The 11,766-nt window shown below is 26.2% G+C and overlaps 1 protein-coding gene across 9 annotated transcripts in view; it reads right to left on the minus strand.

Moving 5' to 3' along the window:
• Positions 1–11,766, minus strand: part of sls (sallimus) — a 397,202-nt gene that overhangs the window by 326,520 nt on the left and 58,916 nt on the right. For all 9 annotated transcript variants that reach the window (XM_075372741.1, XM_075372740.1, XM_075372745.1 and 6 more), the window contains exons 4-9: positions 11,031–11,183; positions 10,426–10,520; positions 7,739–7,969; positions 4,545–4,689; positions 2,935–3,001; positions 2,143–2,458 (exon numbers count right to left, since the gene is read on the minus strand). In XM_075372741.1, the coding sequence (XP_075228856.1) occupies positions 2,143–2,458; positions 2,935–3,001; positions 4,545–4,689; positions 7,739–7,969; positions 10,426–10,520; positions 11,031–11,183 (1,007 nt within the window). The remainder of the gene's footprint in view (positions 1–2,142; positions 2,459–2,934; positions 3,002–4,544; positions 4,690–7,738; positions 7,970–10,425; positions 10,521–11,030; positions 11,184–11,766) is intronic.

Genomic DNA, 11,766 nt, shown 5'->3' on the forward strand with positions numbered 1-11,766 from the left:
CAGGAACTTAAAAATTATATTCTTAATAAAACTAGAACTCTGCTGTCATATGTAAAATAAAAGTTGTGTCATATAAAATATAAGAAAGTCACATGATGACCACTCTTATATTTTATATACTTTACATATGACAGCAAAGTTCTAGTTTTATTAAGAATATAATTTTTAAGTTCCTGATGATGGATATCTATTCCAAAAGCGCTTGAACACAAAAAAATTGTTGGTAAGCGGGTTTTTTAATTATTATTATATAATCACACCAATGGGCCATTTTTAATAAAATTAATATAAATAAAATGCTGAACATGTGGTTAAAAATTAAGCCAAATGAATTATTATTAAAATTAATGCAGCAAAATCAAATTTCAATATATCATTTCATTATTCTATAGAAACAAATGTTTCCATATTATTTTTTTAAATAATATGGAAACTAACCTAACCCATCCAATTCACAAAGTTATCTTAAATCATTTATTCATAGAAATTTTCTGAGATCAAATTACTCTAAAACATTTAAAAAAATCTTGTTTAGTTTCGTTCATGAATTAATTATAAGTAGATTACAATACTTCTCTGCCTTAGTAAAACTATCCATTAAATACACATTCAACAATTTAATTATTTAGATAATAAATGTAATAAAATATGAAATAAATTATTCCTTAATCTGCATTGTGATATTATCTCCAGAGAATCTGCATAAGTACCATTTATAAAATAATCTACCATTTAACCAGCATAATCTACCGTTATGGACAGGCTAATTAAGATTAACTGATTAATTATTCTTAATTTTCAAATATTAACATCGTACTTAACATAGTCTTCTCCAGCTACTGACCCACTAATGTCTTTAAATAATGAACTAAATCTTGAACCTAATACATTTACACAATCTCTCAAAACATAATAATCCCTTATACTTTTAATAACATTCTTTACTTCATTCCTAGTTATTGATGTAATTCCCAAGATGTTCCACATCATTAGTCAATAATTTCACTTTCAGTTGTGAGAACTAATTGTACTTTATTTTATTATTTCAAGATTTATCCATAACTAATCAATTTCTATTTTAACTACTACCCAGCAATCATTTGAACTTAAAATCACTATACTTCCACTGGCATTTCTTCAAACTATTGTTCTATCGCACTGAGGCTACCACTTGATTAGTTTTACATGTATCATTAATTCTTACAGCATTAAATATAAATATGTCATAATCTTATATCCAGTTAAGTCTAAAAAACATCATCCACAAGTGATCTGAGAACTTGCATTTGAAGATATCATCTTCAATAACACATAACTTTTCTTTTTTTCTTATTTACAAGTATATCAGCTTTAGTTACAGCCATTTTTGCACCTTCACCCTCCAAATCATCCTCAGAATGATTTTCTTTGTTCAAATTGATCAAACTTCTTCCTTTTAGTATAGCAATCTCATCTGGGGAATAACTAAATAATTCTAGAATTGTCAGCTTTTCTTGCAAAAGTTTATTACCTGTGAACCAAGTACACTTAAATACCCTTCTGCTTGCAGATCTTTCAACTCTTTATAAATAACTTAAAGTTAGCTGGCAACATATGTTCTAAAATGAAAATTTGTTCAACTGATGTTGCAACAAATATGTCAGTTGTTGACTGGTTGATTTTTTCTTTTCGATCCTTAAAAATTTTTTTTATCAAATTCACAATTAAATATAACGATTATTGCAAACAATAATTTGATGGTTTTTTTTTTATTGCATTTTATATTAATTACTAATCTTTTTTTCTATCAAAGGGAAAATTAATAATTTATGATTTTTTTTTAAAAGTGAGAATAATATTTGTATTATAACTTATAGCCTAGATAACATTTACTATCCAAACAACATTACACTGAGAATCTTGAATATTTATGTAAACTTAGATTTTTATCATCAAGAACTTTATTTTAACTCTCCATTCTCTTTTTTAAATTATTAGTTTCAGATTTGCAATTATCTAAATCTGTTTTCAGACTAGTGATTGACCTTAATTAATTCAGTTTTGAAATTGCTAGATTCAGTAATTATTATTCAAATTGGAAAATTTAGAAAAAAGGACGATTTGTAATTTAATAGTGAATTTTTAAGAGCAGACAAAGCTTACCTGGAAAGATGTTTCTCCAGCTTTGTTTCTGGCAACACAAGCAACGACACCAGAATCCAATCTACTAACACTGGTAATCATTAAAGAATGGTTTCCTGACTCATTAACAAGTATTTTATGTGTAGCATCATCAACAACTTGTTTACCACTGATAAACCAAGCAACTTCTGGATAAGGTCGTCCAGTGACTCGACAATCAAATCGTGTCATTTTTCCTTCTTGTGCATCTCTATCAGCACAAACTCTGACAAAGTTTGGTGCTAACATTTTACTGCTATCAACTTCAGTTGTATCAACTTGAGTCCTTTGCAGGTCACTGTAACAATAAAAAATTAATTTTAATGTATTTTTTTATTAGTCATAAATAATGTAAACATTTATATTTACACAACACACATAAAGTATATTCTACATATAATTTTTTTTTTATTCAAAAGTTATATATTGCAATTATTACATATTTTTTTGCACTAATGATATTTTGTAATTGAATATTCTTTTATAATCTAATGTTATCGATCTTCTGTAACACAATGCTATACCAACAGTTACAGATTTAACATCACACTGGTTAAATAAACAACAATCCAGAATGAATTAATTAAAAAATCAGATCTATGCATGAAGTTTTGAACTTCAAAACTGGTCATTTTCTTGGAAAAATCACCAACTTTAATATAAAGGTTCAGAAATACACACACACACACACACACACACACACACACACACACACACACACACACACACACACACACACACTCTACATGTATACACGTATATATATATACACACCTTTGATAAATTCCATCTTGAACTCCAGATTGTTCAACAGCAAGATATGCTGATGATACAATGCAACCTAAAACAAATAAAAAAACAATATTCTATACAAAAGTTGAAGTTATTAGAATTTCAAATAATAAAAGAAAATGTAAATAACAGCTTAAAGATTTAAGTCTGATATACAATAAAGTTTCAAAGAGAAACGTCAAAAATGATTTACAAAAATAAAAATCTATAACTGGATGTGAAATTAACTGTAAAATAATCATTATCAATAAATATAAAGAAATAAACAGAAATAAAAATGGACTTATTTGGTTTATATTAAAAGCAAGTGATTAGTTAAATAAATATCTCTCATCACCTGAACTCCCAGGTTGTAAGATTTTATTTCTCATGAAAATGTAACCTCTCTAATGTGAAGAAATAACTAACTTTTTATGGTATAGGTTTTTTATTTTTTTGTAATTTACTAATTTTTTTAAATAATTTCTTTACAACAATGATCAAAATTGTTTAGTAATTGAAACATACATGTAGATTTAGATTTTCATATTTTTTAAATAGTTATTAAGGTTTCACGTTGACATTTTATTTCAGTAACTATTTAGCATAATTCTTTATTCATATTCAATGTAATATATATTTAACTACTTTATTTTTATTAAAATAATACATGAAATACAAAATTTCCCATTTCTGGAATGCTTAGAATTACATGAAACTGGGATAAATATATATATACATATGATTACTCACAATGCAATAATACAATGATATATTCTTATCTTCATGCTATAGCAAGGTCATATTAAATCTAATATGTGGCTGATTGAATTTATTATTTAGAATAGGATTCTTGAATTAGTGATTCAGAAGGTTGATCTTGAAATGCTTCAAAATTATATCATCTTTAATATTGCAAAAAAAATAAAATGCAAAACCTTCCAGCAAAAATGTCCTGCATTCAGTATGTAAATAAATAAGTTATTTATCTTTTATCATAATTTCTATCTGAATTCCTGGGTTTAAGCAGAATTTTTTATCCCAAGCAATGCAGTAGACTAGATCCTGATGACACTTCCTTTTACTTCACCCACTTGCTTTTCTTATCTTTGATCTATTATTACTATTACAAATTACGTGGGTACCTATTTGACCCTGCTAGGTTCTCTGTGCTGAGGATGCCAGGAGCTGAAAAGTTATTAGATCTTTAGTATCTAGTGGAGCTGCTACCAGTGGAGTAATTCAGAGGCTCTTGTTTCTTCTCAATATCTACACCAGAAGCGTTATACCTGAAGTGCCTGCCTAGCAAAACCAAACCCCCTAATCACACTTTTAAAAAATCAACAAACATGATTTTTACTTGAGCTAATGTACTACTACTACTTGAAGGCAGCAGCAAATTACAACGATGTAAATAAGCACAGTCACATTCTTTTACTCAGCCAATGCTACAAAACTTTTATGTCCATAAAGAATTGATGTATTAATATTATTATGACACTAACATAAATATATAAAATATTTACATAGAACATATTTAGTCAGATTAATAAGACTAATATTAACCTCTAATTAAGATTATTTAATAAAAAAAAATTGAAATGGCTAATTACCTTGTGGATTTTCAGCAAGTAAAGTATAGTGTCCAGAATCTTGACCACTAACTTTAGATATTTTAAGTGTAGCAGTTTGATTTGAGTATGATGACTGATGCTTTTGTGATTGTACAATACGTTGTCCATTCTTAAACCAAGTTAACTAGAAAACAAATATGAAATAAAAAAAAAAATTATTTCCTTTCTTTTCCAACATTAAATTTAAGTATAATAATGATTTTATCTACTAAGTAAATCACCAAAAATTACATTCTGAAAAAGAATGCATACCTTCTAAATGAAAAAATCGTTAAATATCTATACTTAATTACATATGTTTAAAAATTAACATTTATGTATTAGCAATATGTAGAATAAAAATGTGAGCTTCCATTTAGGTCTGTAAATAACAACTGAAATTAGTAGGAATCAGAGAAAATGTAAATGTCCAGGTAATTTTTTTAAGGAAAATTTAAAATCAGGTACTTTTCAATATTTTCATAAAATATAAATTACCAGAACTAATGAGTGAGTACTTTAATATAATACTTCTTGTTTTCTATTATGGAACTGACAATTTAACATGATGAGAAGAAATAATAAAAAAGCTAGGTTATTACAGTTAATTCTACAGTTAATTGAGATAAACAGTGAACTAACTCAATCTGCCAATTGGTTGATGACATATTATATAAAAAGGAAAATTAAAGGTAACATACAAACTGAGGTCTGTAATTGCATGAAGCTTTATCACAAAGTAATTTTCTGTTTGTTTTATTTTGAATAAAAATTTTGATGATATTAATTATTAGATAGATCAGTATGCATAAACCAAAGGGCAAAGTAAAGAGAATAAATAAAAACACACATAAATTAGACACATAGAACTAGGAAACCCACATAGAATTAGACTTTGATAATTCTTTTAACTAAACATGATTAGAGAATATCAATGTACCGGTTTGCCTAAATAGTTATTCAAACATTCAACTAAATTATAATAACTGGCCAGTAATAAGTGGATAATTTTTTCAAATTATCATTCAAATTTTCACTTAAATTTATTAATTCAACAGAATTTTATTTACACTAGATTTATTTTAGTGTTACTAGATTTTTTATCTCTTATAACCACTGGTAACCAATAAATATGATTACTTACAAAATAGATAAAAAATAAATATAACTTTTGAATACTAATGTACAATCAGTGAAATATTCTTTATATAACAAAATATACATTCGTTTACTGGTCCAGGGTGCTGATTAAGCCTCTCCATTTACCTTGCTTTCTTCCTTCGAAACTGTTCTCTCTTCACTTCCTTTCAAATGTTGCCTCCATTCTCCACCTCTTTTCTGACACTGATCTCCCATATCCCAGTGACCTTTCCCTAAAGTGTCTCCCTAACTCCTGTATTTCTACCATCCACCTTGGAAATTTACCTCCTATTGATATAACTAATGACTGTTATTGCAATAATCTCTCTTTCAAATTATTCATTCCTAATCACATCCCTGATTTCTTCATTCATGATGACCATTCTTATTTTGTTTTTTAGTATTTTTTTTCAACAGCCTGAATTTGGATCCAGTATTTTATCACAACAATTCATATCTTCTAATTTCATATATACTGAAATGCAGCTGAATCTTTACATTAATATCTTTGCTTTCCTAAGTGTGCTTTGATAAATACTTCCTTTTTTTTTAAATATTGTCTCCTATGTGATTCCTCCAGCTGCTATTAAATTTGTTCCTAGAAACGTGAAATTTTTCATAACTTTCAACATAATTCTATTCACTATTTAATAATTTTTCTCCATCACATCAATATCTCACATTTTTCTTGGCTGGTAGTAAGATTATGTTCCTGATGATGTTTTAGAGCCATACTTCTACAACTGCCCGTTTCAGTTCTCCAATTACTCTTGCATACGCTCAATTCTTTCCTTCAGATTAATATGTTGTCTATTAATGCAGTAGCATTAAACACTTTATTATTATGTTATTTCTACTTTTTACCTTTTTTTACTTTATAACATATTTTTTTACCTTTCCTTCTAATGTTCTCCTGGACCATTGCAGAAGTATCAACTCACATCTGAGTTTCAGTCCTTTTTTTCATCTCAAAGTTGATTTTATCAACCATTCTTTCCTTCTATTTACATATCATATGATATTGTTTTAAATAATTATCTCCTAATTGGATCTAGTAAGCAAAATTATTAAAAAAGGATCAGTGTGATCAATTACTGAATATCTGCCATTTATTTATAATCATGCAGCTCCTACATAACATAAATAAGCTATCCCTAAGAAGATATTAACTGATTTCTGCAAAAATCAGAGCATGGCATAAATTTTATAAAAAGTTGACTCTTCCCATTCTAAAGTTCACAATCAATGAAACCTACTTTTAGGGGTGAGAATGAGTTATGAGTATAACATATGTGAAATGTTCTAAACAAAATCCACTGTATAAAAAACTCCTCCATTTGAATAATGCATTTAATAAATTTTAATAATAATTAATGTGCTTTTGTTGTTTAGCTTATAACAGCTAGTAAGCAATATAAATTTTTTGATAAAAAAAATTCCTTCTAAATTATAATCTCTGTAGTTTTCAATTCCATTAAAAATAATTTTGACTGTTAACAAAAAAGATATGTACCTGATTTTATAATAAATAATTATGCATTGATGTAAAAAAGTACTTGAGTATGCATTAGATAAAAGTCAAGCTATTATATTAGACAGAACGATTTACCAGACATCTAGTAACAGTACATAAATTTGTTCAGACTCCAGAGAAACTGAGTTCAGTGTATTTCTGACCTAGTTTCTTTTTAGAATTGAACAGATACATGTTATATGAAAGTATAGATGGGCAATTACTTATTTCTATTTTAGAATTTAGGTTATTTTTAAAATTTAGTTATTATTTATGTTATTTTCTATTCAATATTTTTCACCCTTTTTTACTTTCAAATTTTAATTTTTAAATATGTAATTCCTTTCTCCCAAATAATACATAATATTATGTATTAAGTAACAATAATTTATAAATTTCCTTCAAGAAAAATTCAGAATCATTTTTTAACAAGAAGAAGAATGTTTTTGTATCACAAGGTGAATGATAGTTATCAACTATAGCTCAAAATTTGTATACATACAGAAATATAAACAAAGAGATGATTTCTGAAAACACTTACCCTTGGTTTTGGGTTAGCAGTAATCCTGACAGAGAAAGTAGCATCACTACCCTCTTGTATTTTTGAGTTACGTGGCTTTTGACCAACCTGTGGTGCAGCAGGTGGCCCCAATGCACGATCAATAGTAGTACTTATTTGTGAGTCAACTTCATTTATGTACCTTCTAGTCAATGTTTCACGAAACGATACTTCACGTAGCAATCTGTATTCAAACGTGTCAACTTTAAAATCCTGCAAAAAAAAAACTAATTAGGAGATATTACACAATGATGATGAGTATTATTTAAAATTCTAAACCTACTGATGTACTCTAATATGTCACCAGTTAAATGCTCTTTGTCCTAACAATCTGTCAGTTACATTCATATTTTTATAACTCATTTACATTATTACTTCCTTGTATGAAGTAAAGGAACTATTGTGATTGAAAAAAATTTCAGTTTTCAGATTTTAATAGAAATATCCATTTTGACCATCCTGAATCCATTTTTTGGAAAATCCCAAATTTTTTGGATTTTGAACTTTTTCTTAACTGCAGTAATAATCCTCATTGACAGCTTTTCAACAATAGATCATCGTAAGTGGTACTTATTTTCACTGGTTCCAGAGTTATAGCCAAATAAAATTTTAATTAATGAAATATTTTGATCTTACAAGGGGAAGGCACATCAGTTCAAATCCTACTTCATCTCTAATTTTTTTTTTTTTTTTAATTTAAATAAATTGATTTATTAATAATTATTAACTTCTGATTGTAAAAAAAAATTACAATAAATAATTCAATAATAACAATAAAAATATGGAAAAATATCAGATGTTATTAATGAAATAAAATTTTATGTACTTTTCATTTTAAAAAAATGTGATATGTAATTTAATAGATGTACAACAAAGTCCTGTGGTGTCCATATAAGATTTTTTTCTGTTGTTTAAATTTATAGACTTGTAGGAACTGTTCTTTTGGTAAGTAATTTATTTTCTTATTGAACACATAAGTACCAAAATGCCCACTTTAAAATGTTTTACTGGGTTTTTTTAGAACACATTTCTTAACTGTACTTGTTAAGTTGATTTGGGTTTTCCTAGTTTTGCCTCTGAATAGCTTTAGTTTTTAGCAGTTTAATTTAATATGATAAATATATTAATACTAAATTTCACAGCTTATTTACATTAAAAATCAAATACAATTTGAATAACAGTTCTATATAGAATTTAAGACCAATGATAAATTATTTCTGTATGGTTTATAAAAATTAAATTTAAAAAAAGTAAAATAAATATAAGAAATATGAAACTTAATGTAAAAATGTTAAACAAACTAATTTTATAGTACATAAATTGGTTTATCAGTAACTGATTTATAACGTAATTAAAAACCATCAGGGTATGGGAAGAAAGTTACTTTGGCTTAAAAATGTTAATATATATTGGTTAAAAGACATATGTAAGTCCAATAAGAAATTAAAAGTCTATATATTAAAAAATAATAAATGCTTCATTTAGGTAATATTCTGTATTATGTACAATGTTTGTTTTTTAATAGTTAGCATTTACTATAAAGTGTTAGGGAATCTTGGAGAGCTGCATCAAACCAGTCAAATGACTGAATACAAAAAAAAAATAAAGTGTTAACTGGCACTTTACTGTAAAGAGCTTTTTTGGCACTCAGTGCTACCTCCTTTCAAAAGTTCAGTGATTGTCAAGGAAAAATGAACTCTGTTTTCATATATGTACACAGCTCTACATAGAATCCAATACTAGTCAAAATGATTCAAGGGAAATGATTTTTAACCTTATCATTTTTTATATCCAGGGTGCACACCTGTCCACCATTGCATCCAGATTCTGGGCTGTAGTGTAAATTCTTTCTAAGCAAACAACTCTAAAGTTATTGTTACCTGAAAAATACTACGTGAACAGAGCAGTTATTCTGCAAACTAATAAAAACTGCTGTTTTTTTTTTTTTTTTTTATACATAGTAAGAATTATAAACTGTAGAGAAAAAACTACATAATTTTAAAGAATGATATCAAAAAAATAAATTTTCTTCTAAAGCATACCATGAATTTTAAGCACATGTTACTGTTAAAATGAAAATAAGTTTAGTTAAGCAATACCAACATCAATTTTAGAGATAAACAAAAAAGAAAAAAACTAGCATAGATCTACAATTTAAAAATGATTTACGTATAAACAAATATTAGATAAATTTGGATAGTATAATAAAATTTGCTCTTAGTAAACTAATTAATTTATAATAATCAACAAACTTAATTATAATTGCATCAAATTAACTTAATCTATTGTTATAAAATAATAGTTTTGGAGTTTATTGTAATAGAGTAAATCCTGGTAATTTATGTTATTTCAAACTGAAATTAATGTTAATAAACCAGAATGGATAATTATCTTTTTTGTTTTGAAACTAGATGTAATTAAGGGGAAAAAACCATAATTCAAAATCGATATTCTTAAAATTATGGTTTATGAACTTTATTTAAAAGTTTATATGTTAAGCTGATTTTATTAGGAATTATATAACATTTTCACATTCTTCAGGTTATATTACAGATATTACTGTGCAGGCACAATAATATATCTATGTATGTGCATCTATCAAACAGTATGTTTACAACATTTTAATAATAAAATCTACTTCACATCAATAAAGAAATATTCACAGTTACCTCTTCAACTGTAGTAAAGCCATTTGAAAATGTTGTCTTTTCTGTTCTCTGGAAAGTCTGTGTACCGCCAATTTGTGGTTGAGGCATCATTACCCCTGAAAACAATATAAATTAATTTTTCGTTTAGATCTCAACTTTGGAGTTTGTTTAGTGACTGAAAATTATTATGCTTGCATCTGATATAAAAATATATCTATTATATACTTATATATTATTACAAGCATTTAATTAAAATTTCATGGGTGAAGTTAAAATTTATGTTATTTTATAAATAAATATTTAAATAAGTTTTTCATATATTAAGCACATATTTACTCAAATTTAAATAAAAATGTTTACAATAGGTAAAAAATAGAGTTCATACATGCATATATAATTTGATTAATATCATATAGGAAAAAAGTTTTATAAACATATATATATATATATATATATATATATATATATATATATAAATATATATATATATAATATAAATATATATATATATATAAATATAAATAAATGAAAATCTATTTTACATTTGTTTAAATAAAAATAATTAATAAAAATAAAAAAAAATAATAATAATACTAATTTTTGCTTTAAAACTAAAATATATTTACCTTCTGGTTGAATATATACAGAGCAAATAGCTTCGCCATATTGGTTTCTAGCAAGACAAGTATATTCGCCTTCATCTCCCGGACCGATGTTATTGATGAGTAGAGAAACATTCCCTGTTTGTTGCTCATACTTCATCCTATATTTGTTCGATTCTGAAATATTATTTAATGTATTATTGGACACTGCACTAAACTTACATAAAAGAATGAATATACACATAATAGATTATTAACAGAGCATATCTTAATTATAATTAATTGTAACACATCTAAATTGATGACAATTAAAAAATGTTATCAAACAATAGTAAGAGAAATTAAAAAACTACATCTGATTACTATAAGAAATGAGGTAATTGAAAAATAGAGAATGAAAATAATTAAGAAAGAAACCAAAATATCTTTTGCAGTAAAAAGCAAGAAGAACAAATCAACAGAAGTCATTATAGCTGAAAAAAATTAAGGTAGTAAGATGTAAAATTATGTGAAGTTATGACAAGAGGATGTACAAAACAAAAAAGTTGCAGATACTTAGGAATTATTATCAACAAACAGGCATACTATTCATCAAAACGTTCCATATATTAACTGATCAATCAGTTGGAGTAATGTTTAGTACACTGATTTCCAAATAAGCTACTCTGGTTCAGTATTTATATTTCATTTCTCATTAAAGGGTAAATATATACACAAAAAATGTAATTACAGGGAGATCAACAAGTTGAAATATTACTGA

The sequence above is a fragment of the Lycorma delicatula genome, chromosome 8, assembly GCF_047948215.1.
Source record: "Lycorma delicatula isolate Av1 chromosome 8, ASM4794821v1, whole genome shotgun sequence".
Taxonomy (NCBI): Eukaryota; Metazoa; Arthropoda; class Insecta; order Hemiptera; family Fulgoridae; genus Lycorma; species Lycorma delicatula.